This window comes from Watersipora subatra, chromosome 5 (assembly GCF_963576615.1).
Source record: "Watersipora subatra chromosome 5, tzWatSuba1.1, whole genome shotgun sequence".
Classification (NCBI taxonomy): domain Eukaryota; kingdom Metazoa; phylum Bryozoa; class Gymnolaemata; order Cheilostomatida; family Watersiporidae; genus Watersipora; species Watersipora subatra.
The window spans coordinates 20,950,338-20,976,290 of NC_088712.1; the positions used below are offsets into that span (position 1 = coordinate 20,950,338).

General features: G+C 36.0%; 1 protein-coding gene across 1 annotated transcript in view; it reads right to left on the reverse strand.

The window, feature by feature from the left end:
* The window catches only part of LOC137397194 (uncharacterized), a 60,609-nt gene extending 35,275 nt beyond the window's left edge, over positions 1 to 25,334 (reverse strand). Inside the window, exons 1-8 of the mRNA XM_068083482.1 lie at positions 25,189 to 25,334; positions 19,400 to 19,483; positions 19,140 to 19,223; positions 18,899 to 18,963; positions 17,924 to 17,973; positions 14,672 to 14,733; positions 12,993 to 13,095; positions 9,070 to 9,620 (exon numbers count right to left, since the gene is read on the reverse strand). Coding sequence (XP_067939583.1) covers positions 9,070 to 9,620; positions 12,993 to 13,095; positions 14,672 to 14,733; positions 17,924 to 17,973; positions 18,899 to 18,963; positions 19,140 to 19,223; positions 19,400 to 19,483; positions 25,189 to 25,334 — 1,145 coding nt within the window. The remainder of the gene's footprint in view (positions 1 to 9,069; positions 9,621 to 12,992; positions 13,096 to 14,671; positions 14,734 to 17,923; positions 17,974 to 18,898; positions 18,964 to 19,139; positions 19,224 to 19,399; positions 19,484 to 25,188) is intronic.
* Between the last annotated feature and the right edge of the window lie 619 nt (positions 25,335 to 25,953).

Consider the following 25,953-nt stretch of genomic DNA (forward strand, 5'->3'; position numbering starts at 1 on the left):
GTCCTAACATGCATACACCTACTCATAGATAATCTAAAAGCACCCAAAACAGGAAGTAGGTTGTGTATTTCAGCATTTTCAAAACATTTTGAAATACTCAGCTGACGCTTGTATTGGCTGACTGGTAGAGCGCACATTGACTTCTTGTGCAATATGCTACGAGTTCAAACCGCAGTCATCGCTGATTCAGCAACCACAAATCCTTGCCTCCAACAAATTACTGATTACCAAGTAGCCTCAAAAGGAAAAATTGGAAGTTATCTCCCTTTAGATAGTGCTCTATGTAGCAGTGTAAATGACTCTATGGATGACAAATTTTGTGTCGATGAAAGTTATTTTTGAAGTTTGTGAAAGTTGACCTGCATTAAATCTGTATCTCAAATGTGCCAATGATTTCTGTTTGCTTCCTATCTTTTCTTTTGTTTTCTTCTGTACTTTGCTGGTTGATGACATTGGCCACAATGGTACAATAGCTCTTTTATTGGTAACCTGAGCACTATCATGTTTATTGATATGAACCAGATATCATCAAAGACCACACAAGTTGTCCTACCACAAGTTTTATCTAATAACTTTATTGTTGAGTTTCGATTAGTTTGAAAATATAATTTAAATATTTAAATAAGTTCAATAGCAGACAGCGATTGTTTTTATAGTATTTCGCTTGCCGTTTGTGATATATAATCTACAATTTAACCCTTTATTGGGTTCAAATTCGTCCAAAAACACCCAAAACTAGTTTTTGGTTAAAATTTAATAAAATGGATATTATATGAACATACGTCGCTTGGCTCAAATTAAGTTGTATGTGGTAGTGTGCATTTCAGTGGCTTGCAGTCTGTCAGAAATCAACAAAGTCTTGCATCTTAGCAATGCATTCTAGAGAAGAGATGATCCAGCTCTCAGTAACTACCCGTTCAGATTGATCTGTCAGATGCCTTTGCAACACGTCCAGTCTGACAGAGCCAGGTACCATTTCACTTGCCCAATGTGCGAAGGACAAAGGTGGATCTTTAATGTCTCCCACACTCTCAGTGTAGTACATGGAGCCTCCAAGTTATGGCTTAGACCTAGCATTTAGGGTTGTTAGCTTGCTCAGAGCTTTTTGTCAGATTGGCTTTAAGCAGGACTCGAACCCTCAACCCCCATGTTTGATATTCAAAGGCGCTACCACTAGGCCACCAGGACACCCTAAGTTGTATTAGCAAGTTATTTTTTGATAAACATCTATTCAGGCACATGTAGGCGTTACAACAACCTTCGGCAGAGATCAGCGCCACAGTCCGCGCACCGCGTTGTTATGTCTGTTCCCTTATCATCGTCAGAGCTATTCCAACTATAACTTTTTTCATTGCATTCAAAGTCTTCAGTGTTTACATCACTACCATCATCTGAATTATTATTACCGATCAGTCAAAACATCATTGACCCTTGTAGGATCAGAGAAATTTTACGATTTTCGCTAAAAATGTGGAGTAGTACGTTGACTCATTTGTTCTTCGTCCATTTTCAGTAGGATAGCATTTTCATTTTCTTTAGCTTTTAGCACAACGCAATGCACCCTCAGATAATCATTTCATATCGTTAATTGTTATTAATTAATAACATTGAAATGAATACATATTAAATAAATATTTAATACATAATATTACAAAACAATATAAACGGTGTTTGCCCACGAAACCAATAAAAGACATTGATGTCGTTTTCACAGTAAGATTTTTCATCGCCATGACTCACATCTCACTTGCAAATAATCATCTTAAATTCTATTGGTGTTAGAGCAAGAATTTCAAGCAAATTACACTGTTCTTGTTTGCAGTTCATTGCATAATGCAGTATAATTCTAAAAGCTTCCAAAGCAAGTCGTATTGAATGACACGGCACTGCAATATGGTAATTTATTGCAGCTTTGCCCATCCCATATTGAACTGGTGTTTTGATTGTCAAATATTTCCTTTGCTAGAGTAGAAATACCGCATAAAGTTGAAAGTGTATAAGAGACATTAAAAGTGCAGCCTGTCAGATGGCGTGAGACAGCATAAGTAATTTACCAGAAGATGCACGCAGACATGATGAGGGCAGCAGGTTAGACAGCATCTGACGTATTAAAAATGAATTGATCAAATGGGCTAAACAGCTTGTCTTGGTGCAGTAATATTCAATAATAGAAATAGTAAAGAGCTGCCAGCGCACAACAAGTGCTTGCATGTGGCTCAACCTTTTGACAATCTTGGCAGGTGCTTTTTACAGAGTGAGGCACGCAGCACCATGAGCATTAAAACCCACATTCTGCAGGTTGTGTTTACACTAGCTGATTATACGGTTTAAAATTATCAATGAGATAGTGAATTGTGGGTAAAACCGTCAGCAGATTATAACAGCCTTGAAATGGTTTGTCGCGGTGTATTTTCCAATATCAGTTTTCAATTGCTGTTCCCTCCATTAAAAACATCTCATGTATTTGCGTTAAGCAGCGATTATTTAGTTTGAGCATATTTGGTCTTTCTAATAATACATTTGTGAAAGACAAAACATACCAAGCATTTTCCCTTTATTGCTATTGGCAATTGCAACAGAAATTCTGTTGGTGCAAGGCAAAGGTAAACAAATCATCCGTCATAGCTCACTAGGGTAAAATAAGTGAGGTGCATTCCAACTTACACATTTGTGTTTAAAGAGGTGTTACTGCAATCACTTAAGCCTGGTTCCCATATACGCACTGACTATCACTGCAAGCACTGACTATCAGCTGTGAAAGGTGAACCTGCATGTTGAGTATCGCCGAGTATCGCCAGTAGTTACCAGCGGTCAACGCAAGAGTTTAGCGCTGTTCAACTTTCACGAAGAGTCGTAAGCGAACTGTTTTATGCGATTTGTAGCGATGCAGCTTTATGCAAACAGAAGCCGCCAAACCTAGCGTCGCTAGAGTTTTGCTGCACAAGATTACCACAATCTCTATTGCCTCCCATTACATGATAAAATGTCTTGCATGCCTAATTGAAAATTAGGTAAAGCCCTGTTTTGATAAAAAAGAAATTATGTTTCTAGGTCTCGATCCGCAGTCCAAAGCACTACACAAATGACCTTTCTTGCAAGTGAAGTTCAGTATTTAATGGCTTAATGGTAACATAAAATTCATCGCTCAAAATAGGAATAGTGCATACAGAGAAACTTGACTTCTACAGAGCCAAGGAAATAAGGCTATTCCATGTAACACTTAGGGCTTCTTTTATAGAACTATTTTCTGTTGTTCACGGATTACAGCAAAGTTAAAGCACTAATGTAGTTTAGTTTTCTTGCAATTATTACATTATTATCGTTATTATTATTATTATCACTGTTTCCATGACGCGCATAATGCGCAAATTTCAATCAATCCGCAAGTTAGCCGCATTATGAAAACGACATAAATCCTCAAGTTCGCAAAATATCATCGAATCTATCTTGCTTGCGAATAATGGAACCAGCACTTGCAAGTTTTGCGCATTAAAATACCGCACCAGCTATTCATTTTTAAACATTTCAAATACTTTCACCGTTTTTCTCGATCGAGTTACATATTATTCAAGTCGCTAATTATTGACTTGTTGCATACAATTCCTTACCTTTTTTCAATAAGGCATCGGAGTGAATCTGTATATCATGCGAGTCTTTCCAGAAACACTTAATTCGCAGATTATTGCACACAACTCTAAACCCACATGACGCGAGTTATGCGCGTCATGGAAACATAGTGTAAAAATGTTTAGTTATTTTTATTATATAATGCTTATTTCATTAATTATTAGAAATCATTGTTTGCACATGACCTATAAAAAAACTATTAACTACTTGTCTAAGCTTTTCACTTTTTGCCAATTCAACTAGGCTAACAAGAAGAACTCACCTGCTGATGGTTGTCACCTAGAGAGTGCTGTCAGCTTTACCACTCATACCCCACGAGAACCACACTAGAACCACACTGGGCAGAACCTAACTACCAGAGAAAGTTGTGCATGTGATAGCTCACAGAGGCATCTGCATGAGCCAATCAGATGTAGTCAAGCCTCAGTAATTCCACAGTAGATATAGGGAAGGATCCAGACAAGCCCAAACAAACGCTTTATCAAAACATCTTGTGAATCATGCTCGGTATTTTCAAAGATTTATCAATCAATGTAATTGGAAAAACACCATAGAATGAGTTTCTACAGAGAGGTTGAGAGCTACTAGTGTCTCGCATGGACCGTCTGACCGCAGCTAAAGTTTTATCTGAACATGTCAGGAAAAGATTTTAAGAGCTGTCGGTTTTAATTTTAGATTGGTAGCAGCTGCTTTATTTAACCAAAATCGTCTGAAGACATTTCCAGAGTTAGCTCGTCATCGGGGTATTAGGGTCCATTAGATAACTAGATTTCAAGGTTGCTGACTAACATCTTCGTAGACCAAACTACTGGCTGCAATGAAGTTGAGAACAGTAACTTTAGTTTAAGTCTTTGCCTTTGGAAAACTTCAGTACTAGTTTAAAGGAATCGGAAACAACTAGAAAAATCATTCATTCATTCATTCATTCATTCATTCATGATTTCAACTAGTACCCTGATGGTACTAGTATGCCATAAGAGATTGTCAGGTGTGACAATAAAGCTCAGAGAATAGGTATGTGTACAATTATTCTAGTGTAATAATAACATTGGGGCGGTTGACTGGTGTAGGTGTTAAGCTGCGTTCACAACAGCAGATTTGCACACCGAGTTTATGTGGTCGATCTCTGAACGATTTTATGGGAGCTGCCAGTCAGATTTTTTTTGTTCACACGAGGCAAAGTGTGGACCGAGAGCAGACGATTTTGCCAAGTTTTAATTGCAGGGTTAGATAACTTTAGCTGATATATTTTTAGTGAGTCATGCTTTGCATTTTGTTGATTGTTTCCTACAATATTTTTCGTGGACATTGAGTTTACTGATTATTTTGCTCTGCTCAGTTCATCATTAATAATGGATAACTATAGAGGGACGATCATTTGCTAACATAATGTATATGTTTCAACTACCAACCATTGCTATAATAGTTGAGACATCCTATAATTGAGAAAATTGAGCAGAAAATTGGCCTGAAATCGACTGGTGTGAACGCAGCTTTAGAGTGGCAGTCTACCAAGCTGAATATTGTGAGTTCAAGGCTCACACAATGCAATCTGTTTTTCAACTTGCAACCATGACTTTGGACAGATGGATGCATGAACACAGATCTTATTACAGTAATTATTATATTAAAGACTAGATGAATGTCCAGTGTTGCACTTGTAATAAAAAGGTTTTTGCACAAAAAATCTATTTTTATCCAACATAGAAAACATTTACCATTCTAACTTTTAGACTTCAGTTTTGTTTATTTCTGTGTTATGCGTTTATGTTTATGTATTGTGTTTATTTCTATATAGTTCATACCAGCTGCAAAGCCTACTACAAATCTATACTGATTGCATTAGTTTTGTTGGACATGTGGGTTTAAGCCTTTTTCCTCATAAATGGCTCTACATATACCGCTAGCTGAAGTGTTAAGTGTGAAGCCATGACAGATTGGTAGGTGTAATAAGTATGTTCACAAGTTATTCCTTAGTCTAGTCATTTGTACAGCATAGTGTATTGGATAAATTCCTAAGTTCAAATCCAGTGAGTAGCAAATTTTTCATTCTCAAAATTTTATTGCTTTAATTGGACAGACGGATGGACAGACAAACATTGAGATTTATATATATAGACAAGTACCTTCGCAGAGCGTAAGTATGTGCACAATTATTCCAAGTTGCCCTAGAGTGGTTGATTAGTGCAGGCGTTAAATCGGCAATCCCCCAAGATGAAAGTTACGAGTTCAAATCTCTTGAAAGCAGTCTTTTTTCTAACCAGTAAGTATGGCATCAGACAGACGGACAGACCAACAAACAGAAAGATGTAGAGACGTACAGATGGACAAACACACAGACCGACAGATGGACAGACAGACGAATACAGCTCTTACTATAGTAAAGATTGTGAGACTAGTTCTGATAGCTGAAAAAAACTGTAAAAACAATACTGCCGCATGAGTCTGTCTGTTTGTTTGTCTGTCTGTCTGAAGCCACAGTTAAAAGTTATGATGAAATAATACTTTTAAGGAACCGCTAACTCATGTCATTCAGTTTCATAGACAGGACACTCTAACTGAGTCTAACACCTGCACCAATCGACCCGGTTTGTGGTATTTCTAAATAATTGTAAAGGTACTTATTGTTCATTGACACACTTGATGATTTCTCATGGGGCACTAGATTACCAGAGTACTAGCGTATATACAATAGAGATACCCTTAAATACTGGTTTTTCTCTCAAACATAGCAAAAGAGAAAACGATTCTAACTTAGAGATTCTCATCGTTCAAATCAATTTTGACAACTTTAACCAAATTGACGCTTTGCGTGACATAGAACTTTTTTGTGTACTACGAAGCAAAAACTTTACACAACTTCTTTACATTAAGTGGAATTTGCATTAAAGGAAGTATGCATTGTAGGAGCGCCTACTGTATTAGGATTAAAATTTGGCTGTCTGTGCCCGCTCTTCGCCTGCCTAGATTGGCTACCTGTAGAGGGACAAAGCAGTTCCTTAGCTAAGAGTATTACTTTGAAGAGTCTGGAAAGTTAGAGAAGATAAAGTGTGCACTTGAAGCAGAGTTGAGTGTTTCAATGTAATGTAAATAACAATAGCGTTGGGGTGCTATCCTTTCAGTGGCTAGAGATCTTTAGCAACATTGCGGGTGGTAACTGAGGAGTCCTGAAATCCTAATCACAGAAGTCACAAGAACTTGGTACGAATTTCTCTAGTTTAGTTGCTCGGAATAATAGATGCCGTACAAGTCTAAAGGTATGGCCACACATAACAATTTTTTCGTTGGTTCTGACCGAAATCACGAAATGAACGAAAAACACAGAATCATTTGGCCGAAATTCACAAAATTGTCTGAGCTGCGCATGCACACTGAAATCGTCGACGAAACGCTTTGAATTGGCTAAACAAATTATGGGTGACCATGATTCTAGCAGCTTTTACAGTTTATATAGTCCAAGACACGTATTCCGACAAACAATAAAAGTGCCAGCGCAATTCGACATAGTACTTATGACGCAACTGCCTAGGTTGCGCGCTGTTGTTGATTCTTTATCGTTTAGACACTGGCTACAAAATTTTTCTCTTAATAATAGCAATTTCTTTTTTGGCAGCAAAAGTGCCGTTGTAAAAAGAGTTGCCATCTTTAGCGCAATCAAGTCAGTTGCATCGTATTTACTATGGCAAATTGTGTTAGTATTTTCTTGTGTGTCGCGTTATATGCTTCGGACTGTATTAATTGCACAACCTGCTAGAATCATGCGGGCTAATAATTTGTTTAGCCAATTCAAAGCGTTTTGGCAACGATTTCAGTGTGCATGCAAAATATTCTGTGAATTTCGGTTGAATAATTCTGTGTTTTTCGTTCATTTCATAATTTTGGTCAGAACCAACTAAAAAATCATTATGTGTGGCCGTACCTTACGGATAAAAAGTGCAAGATGGGAGAGAAATTAGAAACATGTTATAATTTTAAAAGGCCTGAAGCCTAAAATACATCATTAGCAGTCACTATGTATTGTACAAATAATTTTATTCAATGCATAAAGGAAGTTGTTGGTGAGAGGGAAGAAAGGGGGAGAGGGAGAGAGGGAGAGAGGGAGAGAGGGAGTGAGGGAGTGAGGGAGTGAGGGAGTGAGGGAGTGAGGGAGTGAGGGAGTGAGGGACAGTATGAGAGAGGGGAGAAAGGGAGAGAGGGAGAGGAGAGGGGGAGAGGGAGAGAGGGGGAGAGGAGGAGAGGGGGAGAGGAGGAGAGACGGAGAGATAGGAAGAGACGGAGAGAGAGAAAGCAGAAACAAAAAAAAAAACAAAAGAGTGAGAAGACAGATGGGAGAGAGAGAAAAAAGGGGAGAGAGAAGCTGCTAGGAGGAGGCGACTCTGCAAGAACAGCTGCCACAAAGGGTATTAAGAAAAGCACATGCTCAATGAGCATTAAGTTATTTAAAATTTATCTATCACATATTTGTCTGAAATCTTCATCTGATAATTTCTTCAAGTTTATTATTGTTTTGATTTTAGATAGCAGATCTACTAGATACTTTATTACAAGAGCCTATTTAGCATTGTGGTAGGAAGGTCAGCCAGGAATATTATTAGCTGCCTGTGAATGCAGAGTTGAATTGATACTCTAAATCTAAGGCTTGGTGAGAAATGTTGGTTGAAATATAGAACACATTTTCTCCAATATAGAAATGTCTATGTTGGTGAAAAGACAACTCTGAACATGTACTGAGTTTTTGGAATTCTGCCAAGATTAGCTCAACATTCTGATTATCATAAAAAAACCCATAGCAATTATCTGATGTAACACTTCCTGGTAAAAATCACAAAAACTTTATATAGGTATTAATAATTAGTAACAAAATAATATGTTAACCTTAGTAATTATAGTTACCTACAGAAACTTTAGTGTATTTAGTGGTTACGAAACAAAATGAAACATTACAATTTACTATAGCAGTACGTACTGTAGAGAGTTCATCAAGACAGAGATATAAAATAAACTTTTAATTTAAATTAAAAGAATTTAGCTTACTAAACACATACATGTACCAAAGGCTAAGTTTTAGTATGTGTTTTACTGAACTTAACTAGATTTGTCATCGTCTAATATTTTATCACCTATCTGTTTTCGGTTTCGTTTTCACTGTAACTTATAACAAATAACGCTGAACTGAGAGAGCAAGCATATCTCTTTCAGGCGTTGTGGGAGGGATCTCAGCAAATAGCCTATCGTCATTTTTGTTATTCCGGCGTATTCATCATACCGACTGTCAAATTTTAATTTCAAAAAACCTTCTGTTGATATCGTATGGCGAAAAAGTGTCATATAGCTAGGGCGTAAAAACATCGTGTTCATCATCAGAAAGCAAAAAATTGTATGACAGAGACATTATAACTCAGGGAGCAAAGAACTCAATTGAGTGAAGAGTTGGCTACTCACGACGTTGATGTAGGAACTGGCAGTAATTCTCCAAACTGCTCTCCACTGTCAAATATATGCTCTTGCTCTTCCTCTCCGGTGAGAGAGGCAAAACTAGTTTTTCTTTCTAACTTTTCCATGCTTATATTCGTCTCTAACAAAGTTTGTTCAATGCCATTCTCTAAGAACCTGCCTTGGCTGTCACCTCGGATATTCAGCAAACTGTTGAGAGTGTCATCCCATGTTAATGGTAGTTTATTCTCATTTGCACCACCTAGCAGGCAAGTTTGTCGTGGGTGGTCTGTATTATTTCTGTTTTTTGTGGGTGTAGAAGGGTGAGAGATTGAACGCAATGGGAAGATTTTGTTGTTACGCTGCTTGCCTAGTAGAGCCCCAAAGTCATCGTAAGATTGATGCCGGCGTGGGGCTAAGGTAATTTCATCTTTAGTGGCTGAATTGGGTATCGAGTCTATGGTGTGGGGAGAAGCTGGGCATGAAGCAGTAGGTAAGGAATAATATTCATTACTGCTGCACATAGAGGTGGAGCCTAGAGATGATGTCATACCCTCCACCTACCAGAAACAAGCAAAGACAACTTCTGTTACAATTGGGTTGATATGAGAGACGAGTTGGATTGCAGTGGCAGTTGTCTACTACTGGAAACAAAACATTAAGAATACGAAACAACAATAATAAACATAAGTGAATGGTTTTAAAATGGAAGTTGTCTTACTACAACATTTAATCATGTTTGGGCTGAATCTAAAAAAGTTCAAAATGCACTAAAACAAGTATTTCTGTATAATTTCTGTTGAGTGGCCGATTATTTTCTTTGTTATCAAATTTGTGTACTCCATGGGAATGTCATAATCGATCATAAAAAGCTATAACACCCATTTTGTAGTTTACAGTGTTTACTAGCTGTGCCTCCCGGCGTTGCCCGGCATTGCTCAAGTAATAATTTTAGTAACTCACCTGGAATGTTAGATCTTCACTAAAACAATACTCGCATTTTGAGCCAGCTTAACAATTATTAACGTAACGATCAACCGTAATGGTCAACAGTGCTAGATCTAGATATTTTAAGATCTATAGCCGGAATGACACACAGATATATCCACATACACACATACTGTACTTTGAAAAATATATATATATAGATTGAAGAAGCTTTTCTATATAACTAATCATTTTGGTTGTATATTATTACAGAAAACAATGCATAGTTGATGGCATCTACATGTAAACTTACTGTACCAATGGTAAAACAAAAGTGACCATTCTAAATTTAATTTTTCATGAAAAAAGAAAATGGAAAAGTTATTGCTGCTGTAAAGCATTAGCCTTAGCTCTCCTTTAGTTGGTAAAACAACAAAAGTTTTTAGCAAGAACAAGGGAAGCTCATCTGTTACTTATTAAGATAAAGTGAAGACTTTGGAGAGAGGCTGGTAGTTTTATATCTCATGCAAATTCTTTCCAGTTAGAGTATCCAAACTTAGATTCAATTCCTGACCTCTGACCCTACTGAATGAACACTGGCTACCGTCAGCACTGCTGTGAGCTGACACTACGTTAGACAGCACATTTTGTTTTCATTTTAAAGAAAAAATATCTAAGCCGAAGCCAGCAAAAATGTTTATCATGTCATGTAAACGCATATCTGTAAATGCAGATAAGCAAAAAATGTTTATCACGTTTTGCAAATCTGCGTTATACAAGTTTTTTAACATTTTGGCTATAAAGTGACTAATGATTTTCCCCGACTGCTGTTTTTGTCCTCATATGAAGGTTGATAAGCTAAAAAATATATCAAACTCGGAATTGTTGAACTCCTTCCAAGAACACTTGTTTACGGAATACTGTAGTTCTAGAATCTTCTAGAATTTTCTGAAGATTTGGCAAAACTCTGACCTAAGCATTTGTTTCAGATTTTACAATATCTATTTATAGCAAAGAACCGTGACACAATGATATCTGACATATTCAGTTGATTGGCATTCTGCCTAAGTTCTGCAGCTGTTTAAAACATCGTTTTTAAAATATACATTTTCAATTTTGCTATCAATGTGTACCTACATTAAAGTTATAATATCAACAATAGTCACATAAAATTAGTACCGGTTTAATAAATGTAACTTGAAATTGGTGAAAGGTTGACTTGCAACAAAATTCACATTACAGTTATTTGGTATCAAAAGGTTCACCACTTCTTACCCCATTGTGTTGTAGGTGCAAAATATGTGGAAATGTAATTACAAGCTCTTAAAAGCTCAAAACGAACAGTTAATCGCCGCCATCACGAAACTGCCATAGATTAGAATCCCTTTCCAAAACAGCTCAAATGGGACGTAGTTGAACACGATGGCTTCTGTTTACACTTTTATGCAGCCTCATTCGTCGAAATATTTTCACAAATACATTTCACGCATTCAATAAAACTATGTCTATTGTCATTAAGCGTGTATTTTATCATCATTGTGATGCTGTCACTTTGAGCACTGATATCTCAAAACCTAGCCTAAATTTTTTTTTTAATTTTTTAACCTTAGCTCGAAGGAATCATATCGTCCTCTGATAAACATGAGGAGCCTGTTGGTCGCTTGTAATATTCAAAAAATGCTGCAGAATTTGTTTGTGCCATTTGGCAGGAAGTATGGGTAACATGATCAGATTACTACTAGATGATTAGACCAGGCTAAAACGAAACTGTAAAGTAGCGAGCATCTATATTTGATACGGGCTTTTCAGTAGAACCCGAAGTGTTCGTCATAAACTAGTGGTAGGAGGCGTTTTATATGGAGCCTTTTATTGGCCTCTAATTCGCGTGGTATCATTAGTTGTCAAAACAATAATCACTTTGAGTTGAGTACATCGTCGGAATAAAGGAATTCCAACCTACGGCGTCTCCCTGATGGTTGCGATGAGCTGTTCGTTTTTGAGCTTTTAACAGCTTGTAATCACATTCCCACATATTTTGCACCTACAACTCAGCAGAGTAAGACATGGTGAATCTTTTGGTACCAAATAACTGTAATGTGAATTTTGTTGCAAGTCAACCTTTAAAAAGGATTGTAGTTAAACCCAAGGAAATCCAAGGAAAGACAATTTCAAATTTGTGCCATTTATGGATTTGTACCAAAAAGTGTGTTAATTTATAGTCGAGTTCACTTTCCATTTATTTTCTTTATGGTTTTTATTTCCTGGCTTAAATGTTACTGAAGACCCAATCAACAAGCATAGCAGGCAGGCTCAACTAAGTTAGTCCTGAAGATTTCTCCTTGTACATTTTTTCAATAGCCAGTAGGAAAAATGCAGAAGTGTTTGAATTTACACACAAATTAATTCCTAACAGCAATGTTCCATTGATGAAAATAATTAAAAGTAAAAACTGTTTGAAATTAATTGTATAGCATCAAATATTAAAAAAAGTAGAATTGCATATAATAAGTATACGTTAGACTAATTTATGCTACTTACCTTTGCATTTACACATTATCTACACTAGCGTTCATGTGTTTCACAAGTTACCGTAAAACCTCTAATTGAACACCACCTCTATTTGAACGCTGCCTCCTATTAACCGCCACTATAGAGAAAAAGTTGAAAAATAGAGCGCCAGGGCGTTCAATTAGAGGTTTTATGGTATGTAATAATAAAAGCCTACGTTCATAGATTACCACATAATTACTTTTTACATATAAATTATCTAATGCTATTAACTTTTTTGCGTAGTTTTATATAACAAGTTTTTATAATATACATCTATGATATATATTTATTAAAATTTATCATAGGTTTTTGTCTGTGAAATGAATTAATGAAATAATTTCTTATAAAAACATTTTTATAAAGATGCAAAAGATATTAATCAGCTCAGTAGACCTCTGAAAGTAATAACTCCGTATATAAAGGTTTTACTTTGCATAGTCACCAACCATATTTACCTGCGATGGACTTTGTGGTGGATCCTCAGTCTGCAGCAGGCTGTCCCACCAATAGCAGTCTCTGTAGCTTCCACTAGAGGAAGTGGAACAAGTAGACTCCGCTCTATAACAACAGACAACACCCTGAATGTGTGCTTAGCATCTCTGCTTACGTTTGCCAAGAAGAAATGGCAATGTTTCTTTTCGCAACATTCCAATGACTTTACACTGTGATTGTCCCAACAGACTGTCATTTTAGATTGTTGTAGAATGTTCTAGAATGTTTTAGAATGCTAGGTTAGTAGAATCATAGTTAACTCAACTTTCAACTATCTAACTCAACATCCTTGACGTCTATATAAAATAATACCATTATACTTGTTGGTATACTTCTAAAAATGGTATAAATTAATTTTGAAAAGCAAATTATTGTATCAATTTACCGCTGATGTATTTTTATATTCAGTGAAATCATCTAAAACAATTTGTGTACAAGGCGTTTATTTTTAGTAACAGCCTTAGGTTACTCTAATCTATGTTATGATGTCATAGAATCCTTTGATCTATTTTTAGAACAGTTCCTGTTGCCCATGTATTTCATAGTTTAGCAGGGACGGGTATAACTGGAGTGTCTCAGAACCTGCATCCAACCTCAGAACCTCTATTCATGCATACATGCATGCATGTATGCATGCATACATGCATGCATGTATGCATGCATGTATGCATGCATGTATGCATGCATGCATGTATGCATGCATAGAGGTTCTGAGGTTGGATGCAGGTTCTGAGACACTCCAGTTATACCCGTCCGTTTAACAGAGGTCACTACACTTGCAGTTGTTTTGTCATGACTACATTGCTTGACCAGCCTGTAGATGGTGATAAACATGATTCAGAAGCTCTTGTTTGGCAGAGGTCAATTAGCAGACCACAAATGAAAATACTTGCCATTTAAAGTCATAGGAAAGACAAATATCGCTCCATAATGTGGCAATATTTACTCGCGACTATTTGTGAACATGAATTCTATAGTATTTTTGTCATACGTCATTTCATAAAACTCCAATTTTATTAGGTTCGTGTGCATGGCAAACAACGTTTTTATTCGAATCTTACATAAATCATGAATGGCTCAGGAATTTGGTACACCCCTTCGATGCATCATGCGCTGTTTTAGAGATTTTTTGTAAAGGCTGGTTCACACTATATCGCCGTTTTTCAGCGTTTTCTTTTCGGTGTTCATCGTCAATTATGTTAACCGTGAGCCGATGGCATCAACAAAGCAACCCGGACACACCGGGAAAGTTTTCAGCTGCCAAACTTTTTCGATATTTCGCCGAGCACCGAGGACAGCCTTTCAAATGTGAACCATTTCGGCGATGGTAACTCGCGGTCGCAGATAGCGTAATTTATTCATATTCGTTTATGATAGTCACTGCGGGACTAGTAGGCCTATTTAATTTCAGCACACGAAAACAATGAGGTTTCTTCACGAAAATTTAAAAAGAGAAATGGGGACACTACGTCATGAAGTATTTGCTGATGCAAATGGGATAGGTTTGTGATAGTGTGAACATCGTTATCATCGACGATCATCGAAGTATTGCGGCATCAGCGTCGAGATATGGCGATATAGTGCGAACCAGCCTTAAACAACTACTCTGTCAATGAGGACTCAATTTTACCAAAATTCTTACCTTTGGCTCTGACTCTGCCAGTCCGTGAAGCAGTCAATTGACAGGAGACCTTCAGGGTCAAGCTGCAAGGACAAATAAACCTAAAAACAAACTGAACACGGCTTTGGGTCATGACTCGTGAGCTGTACATTTGTCAAGCGCGATGTCATCAGTGGGCCAAACTGTTTGTCCAAGATAAACTAATCAGCACTGGTAAAACGTTTACCAACATTTAAAGGGTCACTCAGGTCAAATTTTAAAAGATTTTATCAGAAAGTATGGAAACTTTTCTATCATTTTAGATATTGTTTAATGTTTTAGGTGACCTGATTGCCAGGATGCTTCAAGGTTAAAATCGGCAAAACTTAATCGTAGTTAAACACTGAGAAAAAAACACTAAATACAGTCAAACATGGATAACTCGTCCACGGATAGCTCGAACACATGGTTAATTTGAACATTTCCTATAGTCCGTTCCCACGTAATGATAAATTGCTATAGATAACTCGAACTCAACACTGTTAATTCGAACTGTTTTTTTGCCCAACAGCTACCGAAACGGTTGTTTTCGCTTTAGAAAATCACTTTATTCAAAGCCATAGAGGTAAACTTCATCTTTTCGTAATTCATAAGCGTCGTTATTACCACCATCGGCAAAATATTTTTGTCAACGACTTTTCTAAAAGTTTGGTGAAATTTGATTTATACTGCGATACGATGAATAGCACGGGCTAGCCGGGTCACGCGTGCAAGAATTTTCGCCACGCAAATACAAAACAAAAATCGTATGTTGTTTTGCATGTGCGTGGCGAAAATCCTTGAGTGCGTGACTCGGCTAGCCCGTGATGAATAGTTTTCCGACGTTGATTCCGTGTTGAATCAACGTCGGAATGTTGAATGTTTAAAACGTCTTAAAAAATGTTGTAATTAAACGTATACGTTGTCTGAGCTACAAAAAACTATTCATCGTTTGACCTAAACACAGAATACGTGTGTACATTCAATAAGTATCTATTAAAAAGTGTGAGCGATATAGAATGTACCGTAAAACCTCGTAAAACTTCTAATTGAACTGCCTCGGAGTGTTGCTCTTAACGAATCCCAGGTAAAGTAAGGTAATCTGCATAAACTTCAAGAAAAAACGGCAAAATTGATCGTGGGTAAAACCCCAAAAGAAAAAAATGTCTTTTCTTTTGAGCATTTCAACAACGATCAAGTTTTGCCAATGTCAATCTGAAAAACGTCCTGGCAATAACATCACCTCAAACAACAAACCAATCTCAAGTGATAGAAAAATCTCTATACTTTTTCATGAAAACGTTTTAAACTTTACATTAGAAGCATTTAATTTGAAACAAGCCATTTGTGCTTTTGATTTATATTATAGTTTGTATATGTACATGTATCTACTAATAAATAAGTAAATATATGGACTTGTGACAGTGCTCTGACAACTTGAATGCTCTGATAATTCGAACACTTTTGCTCGGTCCCTTGAAGTTCGAGTTATCCATGTTTGACTGTATGCCTTTAACTTGTTAGAGAGGTTTTGTGTTCATCTCAAGTTGAAGGTCATTCCATAAAGCCATCCCTGCTGCCAAGTTTACACTAACTGATTTGGAAACACAATTTTCTTTAAATTTGCAACAAAGTTAGCCTGTGATTCACATGTTTACCAGAATTAGTTGGCTACTAAAGCTAGCTATGGTACAGTTCATAGAGTTGTAGTACCCAATATTTCTATATGCATGAAATAGTTTTAACCTGTTAAAAGGATGATGTTAAATATAGATAGTGAGTATAACAGCAAATTATTAAATTTGGAGGAATTGAAATTATGACTCTATTGGACAATGCCATATTCAATACATATAATAATTTACATTTATATTTTTGTGCATCTAATATCATACTTTTTAAATAGAAGTCAAACTTATTTCCTATAAATGATTCTGTTTCAGTATATTTGTAAAAAGAGCTTATCAGAAAGATTAAGCTATAGGAGTAAATGTTAGGAGTTGTCCTGTCATGCTAGTAAAAACTATTTGGAACCCTTTAAAATTTTTGATATTGCTAGCTTGACAAGATTTTCATTATTGTTGCCAATATTGTTTAGCTAGCGGGCAATCTTTTGCGCATAAAGTAAGTTGTATCTGGCCACAGGTCAAAGTTGAGTTTTCGAATTAAACTTTTAACAGATGCGTCGGAAGCCAAATAAACTCCAAACAAGCAATGTTAAAGATGTGGTTGCGTCAAAAAGGTCAATTTAATGAAATTAAGACCCATTAAAAGCTAAAACATCAGCTACAGTTTGATGCCTTTTTTGTCTTTGTAGACCAACCCTGTCCAGAGATACATGCGTTTGAATGAGGCCCTCTTTTAAAAAGCTCACTTTCCAGCGGGTGCTTCTTTTGTGACGTCACTAGTGATACATCTGAAAGTCTGGGCATGTTTTTTTGGCCTGTGCGCTTTTACCGCGATCAGATTTTTCCAATTTTAATCTTCAAATATCTTGGCAATGAGATCGCTTAACACAACACACAACATATCAACTGATAGAGAAAAAAATACTTTCTTTTAAGATCAACTCAAATTTGACGCAACCACATCTTTAAGGAGGAAAAAAGGCAGGTAATGGCTCGCAAGTTACTGAGAAACCAACAGAGACTTACAGTCAAACCAAATTTGTATATTGTGACAATCAACAGCTGCCAGCTTGCCTACGTTATACAAATTCTTAGAGACATTACATAATATTTATTATATCATTCATGGCTCAAACCTTGTTTATGAAGTGTAACAACTCTGTTGCCAATTTAATTGGTCAAGTGGCAATTTGCTGACTTTAATAATAACTGCTGTCAGACAGTAAGAATTACACTGAGCTTAAGCCAAGAGACCCTTGAGAGGTGGAGTGTTTGTAATAACAGAGACGTCCCTAGTAACATGTTTCAATTTGTGCCAGACATTGCTGGAATTCCGTTGACAGAGCGTTACGCATAAAACACTTCTGAACTAAGGAAAAATAGTGCAGTTAACATATTTACGACAGTTTTCCCTTTTAGGAGATGATAAACTCCAAGATGAAAAATAATCACAAAGGGGCAATTTTTTAATTTACCCGTTTATCTTTTGTTAATTTGGACTTGTTTGTTTTTGTGACACTTTTCATTTTTATGACATTTTTCATTTTAATGACATTTTCAGTATTAGCATATGGCCAACCACTGTTCTACATTTATTCATAAATGCCCACCAACATAGATTTCTTACCTCAGGCCCAGGTGGCAGCCTGCCAGAATCGTCACTCACCCAATCATCATCTGTAATGCAAAGCAGTTTTAGTACATGTTGTTGTGGCAAAAGATTTATATGAATTTTTAACATAAACTTTTGCTACATGCCTACGCACCTTAAAAATAGAAACCTGAAAATAGAAAGTTTTTTATGTTTACAAATATTTATCTGTTCAATAATTTTTATTACAATTTAAACTAATTTCAACCTAATTAGAGACATAAACACATTAAACTATCACAGAAATAAGTAGGGTTTTTGGTTCTAAATTATGAATCCACATGTTGTGTCAGAGCCCTCTTTTCTATGTATTTGGGAGGATTTGTCTACTGTCCATGGCGCTATATGGAGCATAGCAAAAGGCTTAGGCACTGCTAAAAAAAAAGTGGCAAATAAAAGCCTAACATCTGAAAGCAAAGGAGGACAACTCTAATCGCTTATGTAACACAAATCTTCAGGAGTAACTTGACCAAACTCAGCTAAAGCCACCTACTTTTGACAGTTGCTGCTGCATTTGAAAAACTTGTTGATAAACTTGATGAGCTTGTTAAAAAAATTAATTCTAGAACTTCTTTTTTAAATTTGTTGTTTGAATTTTTAATTGCTAACTTGTATTTGTGTGACATAAAAAGTACGCCGGTAAATGTATTGACTCTAACAAAGTCTGCAAACTTAAGGACAGCAGCTCTACTCTACTCTGACACCTGTAAAGAATAGTCAGTACTTAATCACAGCAGCCCTATTCTGCTCTGACACCTGTAAAGAGTAGTCAGTACTTAAGGACAGCAGCCCTACTCTGCTCTGACACCTGTAAAGAATAGTCAGTACTTAATCACAGCAGCCCTATTCCGCTCTGACACCTGTAAAGAATAGTCAGTACTTAAGGACAGCAGCCCTACTCTACTCTGACACCTGTAAATAATAGTCAGTACTTAAGGACAGCAGCCCTACTCTGCTCTGACACCGGTAAAGAATAGTCAGTACTTAAGGACAACAGCTCTACTCTGCTCTGACACCTGTAAAGAATAGTCAGTACTTAAGGACAGCAGCTCTACTCTGCTCTGACACCTGTAAAGAATAGTCAGTACTTAATCACAGCAGCCCTATTCTGCTCTGACACCTGTAAAGAATAGTCAGTACTTAAGGACAGCAGCCCTACTCTACTCTGACAGATGTAAAGAATAGTCAGTACTTAATCACAGCAGCCCTATTCTGCTCTGACACCTGTAAAGAGTAGTCAGTACTTAAGGACAGCAGCCCTACTCTACTCTGACACCTGTAAAGAATAGTCAGTACTTAAGGACAGCAGCCCTACTCTACTCTGACACCTGTAAAGAGTAGTCAGTACTTAAGGACAGCAGCCCTACTCTACTCTGACACCTGTAAAGAATAGTCAGTACTTAAGGACAGCAGCTCTACTTTACTCTGACACCTGTAAATAATAGTCAGTACTTAAGGACAGCAGCCCTACTCTGCTCTGACACCGGTAAAGAATAGTCAGTACTTAAGGACAGCAGCTCTACTCTGCTCTGACACCTGTAAAGAATAGTCAGTACTAGCTAGATATCTTTCAAAATCCACAGCAACAAAATTGCATAATCTCAGTTTAAGTTTTGATATGATCGATGTCAAGCTGTCACATTAAGTTCAATAAAATAAAAAGTTAGTTTTTCATGTTCGTATCCTTGATGTAGATAAACCAATAAAGCTGAAGTAAAAACAGAAACCTATGTGTTTATATATTCAGTACTTATTTATTAATTCAAAATCTTTTACTGTTTATAGCAACTTTGCAACTTTTATTACAATAAAAAAATTGGCAAATGTACAAAAGGCAGCGAAGTCACTTACACAAATTATTCACTTGCAAGAGTGTGGTCCCGCACTTGCAATAAAATAAAATACGGTTTTAAAATAAATTCCTTGCTAACTTACAGTTGTATATTTCATAGTGCTCAAAATATTGCTAGACAAACGTAGCAATGATACTTTCAAACATTAATGGAAGATAGCAACCATGTGGAAATGTTTTTGTTAAAAACAGTAAATTTGTACTGATTGGACGTCATCAAACTGTAAACTTAGGATAAAATATAGAAAAAGTACCTCTATATTATGGTAGTACGCATGAGCCAAGGCAAACAAAATTTTAAAAAAATGGCATTAAAGCGTTCGTCCCATCAGCGTCTCGTGTAATAGCAGGAATAGTTAAGCGTAACTCAAATAACTACAGAAAAAAAACACATATTTCAAAATAACACAACTATAAACCTTTGTGAAAACACTAGCTGTTTCTGTCCCTTTATCCAAATACATTGTTAGAAATTGGAATAAAAGATCACCGCACACAGGATTTGATCTCATAACATTTGGATTGGGGAGCATGGACTTTAACCACTGCACCAACTAACTACTCATTGCTGTACTAGCATAATTGTATGTATAGTTATTACACCTGACATTCTCTTATGGTACATCAGACAGTCAGGGTACTAATATTAATAATAAGAAAACACTCAAATGTGAGTAAGTAAACTGCAAAATAATTATTAAAAGTTAAATACATACTTTATGTGATACAATATGAGAAGGGCCGAATTGTTATTATAAAAACTTGAAAATTGAAGCGGCCTTTAAAATAGGTAGAAGGCGGTGCCTGCTCGACGGTTTCTCGAAGCTGTTTGCATTCAATTAAAATAAACTTTTAATAGCAAATAGTATTATTGGTGTTTGTATTAGTATTAGTATTAGTATACAAAAGAGATAAAAATATATATACACTGTATAAGAATTTTAGTGAGTTAAATCTTGCTTGACAAGATTGCTTTACAGATGTATGTCTAAAATAATTTAGAAAAAAAGAAAAAACTACAATATTCTCATCATGCACAAACAATTATTATATATACATAAATAATATAAAACCACAGCAGTGTTGGTATATGAGATTATATGTATATAATCTAATAGCCAAATCAGTATATATGTTAGTGTGCAAAATACCACTGGTATGCGCTACACACAAACTCGTTTAACAAAAACTTTTTACAAAAATTTGCCAAAAACTAATAGGTGTTTTTACCTTACAATAATAATATTATATAATATAAATAAGTCTTTTTGAGCTAAATTTTGTTTGCTAATAGTTTCATAAAAATTACTCATAAAAATGGAAGAAAATAAAAAATTATTATTGTTTTGCTCAATATTAACTAATAGTAATATATAATTTCAATAACTGATAATAGAAATAATAAACCATAACGGGGTGCAACAAAAATAAAATGCCCTGCTAATTGTTGTGTGTAATATTGTTATATACCACATTCATTGCAGGCGATGAGTATTGTACGTTTTCCTTGGCTGGTATTTTAACATAACTGGAAGCCATCATCTCAGGTGACTAGCACATTACTAGCACCTGCTGATCATGTCGTCTTTACTAGTAACCAAGGGAGATAAGTTTTTAGAGTTAATTAACACCCACTACCATCTGCCAGACTCATGATTAGTTAAATTTAATATCCGCTGACAGATGTAAATAAATAGGGACCCATGTTTTAGTTTGTTTGTTTACTTGAAATATAACAATAGTAGCTAGACAGCTTTTAAATGAACCATTATATTAGTAGTTTTGCTGATTCTCGAGAACTAAGGCTTGTTGTTGATTACTGGAATTTTTTATCCTCGTATCGTGATTGGCTGAGCAAATTATTATAAACCCACTCTATCAAAGTCTATATTTTGAATAATAATGTAAAAACAGTTACAAAAAAATATTGGCCGGTCTTTCAGTAATTCAAAATACAGCAACTATTTTCCAAAGTACTTGATTATTAGTATAATTGGTACTAGTACTGTTGTTGCTATCATTTTAAAAGGCTATTGTAATAATTTTATAACATTACAGTGTTTCTATGTATAAATAATTGTATAAAAATCTAACTGGTTGAACATTTTAACATGTTTATTAAATTAGCTGCTTCTCTCCATACCCCCTCCCCCTCCCCAAACTTCAGGTCAGCAAAGAAACACTCTTTCATGGATAAATGATATAATATATCTTTCTAGTTAAAGATGTTCTAAATTATCATGGATGGAGTTGGTCCACATCTGATGGATAAATTGTACAGCTGTTCGTACACAAGCTTAGGCAATTAATTGTTTTGTTACTAAATTACTCTAAACTACATGCAACTATTTTCGATATTTTATATAATTCTCTGCAATATTTAATACAGCATAATAGGCCTACATATATTATTATATCGTACATGTACATTATATACCATAATATTATATTTATATACATATATTACATATATTACATATATTATATATGGTATACATAGTGTAATATATATAATATTTCAAATAATATAATATAATAAAAGTTATTAAATAGAATTTTATATAAGTAGCAGTGCATGATACCAGTGTTATTAAAAGTTATAAAAAGAATCATGCATGCTAAATGATTTGACCTTTGACTTTCATCATCACTCAAGTTATTTTAAATTCAGTTGTTTGGATGCTAGTAGATCTGGTTGATGAATTTAATTAGGAGCAGAACATCAGTGTGATGGAGCAACTGCACAAGCCTGTTGCATAACCGCATAAAGTTTTACTAAAGGTTCAACTCACTTGCTTAGCCCTGCCATAATTAAAAAAAGGATTTCCAGCGTAATGAATTCCGGTGTGAAACAAGATAATACAAAAAACATCTCACATGTAGCAGTGATAAACTAGGGAATACTGAAAGATATGCTGATGGTATTTTAAATATTTTATCTTAAATAATTTTTTGGAACAGGCCTAATTTGACTTGTTATTTTGCGTTTTGCTCTGTAAAAGACATTTACTAAGTTTCCACGCAGTGCTAGTGTAGTGACACCTGGGTGTGTCAAGTGTCACTAATTGTCAGGTGTCATTGATCTTGCCAAAGCAACAAGCTCAATGGATAAGCAAATCATGTTTTCATAGGGTGCTATCCTAGAACAATGGTTGCCCAACGCCTTATGCAAAAATTCTAACCAGAAAAAGAAATTATATCATTTATCAAGGAAAGGATGTTTCTTCGCTGACTTGAAGTTTGGGGAAAGGGGGGGGGGGGGGTATGGAGAGAAGCAGCTAATGTAATAAAGAGTGTTATAATGTTTAACCAATTCGATTTGAATACAATTATTTATGCATTGAAACATTGTAATGTTATAAGATTATTATAACCATTAAAATAGCCTTTTAAAACGATAACATCAACAATACTAGCACCAATTATACAAATAATCAAAGTACTTTAATAAATTCTCTTTGAGAAGTAAAAGCCTAAAAAAATACACATGATCAGATTGATAACCGTAGATCGGTTTAACAACAAAAGTTTCCTCGTGTGAAGCAACAATAAAACAGGAACTATGCAAATGCACAAGCTTGACACGGTTGGTCACTAAGGCCGTTTCCGTGGCGCAAAGAGGCGCATCGCACAGGTGCTTCTCTTCCAAACAGCGACGCTGAATTATGATAGAATGAGAGTAACAAGGCTGTTTCCACGATGGTATTGCAGTGCCACATGGAAGTATTGCAGCGCCACATGGAGGTATTGCAGCGCCACATAGAGGTGTTGCTATGCTATCTCTGTATTGAAATTTAGTAAATGTTGATTATTCTTGAGAGGAAATGAATTAAGTATTGTTTTGGTAGCTGCAATTCAAGTATGCTAGGCGATCAAGTAAATCTTTAAGTTTTATAAACGACACAACTGTTACTATCACTGTTTCATTGACACGCATTAAGCTTAATGCGCATCATGCAGGTTTGGAGTTGCGCTACCACGCGAATTAAGTGTTTTTATGGACATTCGTATGATGCGGATTGAGTCCGGTGCCTTGTTGAAAAAGGTAAGAAATTGTACGCTATAAGTTAATAATTAGCAACACATGTGTTAGCGATGCAAACACTGAAACTCGATGGAGAAAGAATGACGGAAGTATCGAAAATGTTTAAAATTGAATAGCTGGTGCAATATTTTAATGCGCATCATTTGCAAGCGCTGTTTCCATAATCTGCAAGCAAGATAGAATCGATAGAGTTTAGCAAATCGCAAAACCCACTTAGTTTGCGGATTTATGTTGTTTCCATAATGCTGTTACCGTGCGGATTGGCTCAAATTTGCGCATCTTGGGCGTCATGGAAACATAGTGTAGGATATACAGAGTGTTAACTATGAAAAAACGAGGATTCTGGAATGGTATTTAACACTCAGACAGTAACCCGTAATGGTTAAACCCACAGTGGCTGATGCCCACTGGGAGATGAAAGTAGTGCATGCGATTGCGTATCAAGTCTTAATATGATTTTGGAGCCGATTGGTTGTTTGCCATTCAAGACAACAGCTGAAAGGCCAGATTTTTAGTAACCATAAGAAATACTGATACTATAAAAATTGAGACAATTTGTCATTGAGACAAAAACAAACCAAGGTGTACACAAGCATACAAACAACGCTCTCTCCTATTAAACTTTTTTTTAAATATTAAAAAACTACATCACAATTCTATTTGTGTAAACCTGTCTATAGGGATACAGTATAAACCTAAATAAGCCCACATTATTGTTAAAGTTGATTCATATTTAACTTTATGCCATTCTCATGCCTTATTAGAACTTGCAATGGCTTTCATCATGTAGAATTTCCCTAATTAGTGGTTTGGTCAGAGAATCGAATGCATGAGTGCATTCATACCCTTTGAGCTTGGTAGATTCCACATAAAGAGTTTAGGATCAATCAGATATTCCGCAAAATTTTAAAAGGAATACGATATTTTTGGCTTACACTGGGATATATTATGGTACACGAGCACAGAGTTATGCAGGATCCATAGACAGTAGATAAGCGCATCGGTAAAATGCATCAACACAAGTCATAGCCTGAGATCTTTATAAATGTTGAATGGTTAGGCTATTATAACAAGACGCTTTGCTTTTAACAAACACGTTTAGGTGAACACCTATACCTATGAACACATTACGTTATAGGATAGAGTAATTACTGAATGAGACATGCAGAGGACAACTCCAATATTATGGATATCCTGAGGACGAAATAAATGTTAATGAGGTTCCTCATTCTAGGATAGATGTTTATTTCAAAATTGTACACGCAGACTTCTAAAAAGTACATGTAAGGAAATTGAAAATGTTCTTTTTGTACTAACCCTTTTTCCTTTCCTTCCACTCTCTACCCCATTTGCTTTTCAATATCTTTCCCAGAGCTTGCCATAGAATAAAAGTATTTGATTGAAAGCTTACCCAACTCCATGCAGAGTTGTCCTGATGCCTCCTTGTCACTACCCCATAGCCACCGACTCAAATCTGCATAGGAAAACATGACTCCTAGTAGACAACTTATAGAGAGGCAGCATGTGACAGCTATTGTTGCTAAGGAACCAGCAGCGGAGCGCGATAGAGAGAATATTACAGTGACAGACGAAACGGAATAAGCCTTAAACATGTCAAAGGGCTTAATACAGAGGCATTGTGAAACTGGAGCAGTCAGCTTAGAGTGGATATTGCTGCCATCCTTATCTAGAGCTGCACCAGTTCAGAGTTTATTTGGCTTAAACAAAGTCCACAAAAACAAGCGTATATGGACGAGATGCCAGACAAGAACCACTTCTAGCAAAATATTTATTAAAATTGCCTAAGAAGCATAAAAATACATGCAATTTTATTAATGATCAGTACAAAAATACTTTCATGCATAAAAAGAGGGCTAAAAAAATATTTTTATTGTGAATGAGTTTGGGTAACCAGTACAGCCCTAAGAGACAGCTTCTGCGGCAGGAAGCCTGCTGGGAAATGTGATAAGGAACCACTACCGGAGTACACTGATTGAGATAAATTTGAAAGATTATACTGGGTCTATTAGTCATGCGGTCCGTCGGCCTTGCAAGTGATTCAACGCTTCTGAAAATCTCTGCGTATCTTGCGCTGCCCGCCAAGTCAGC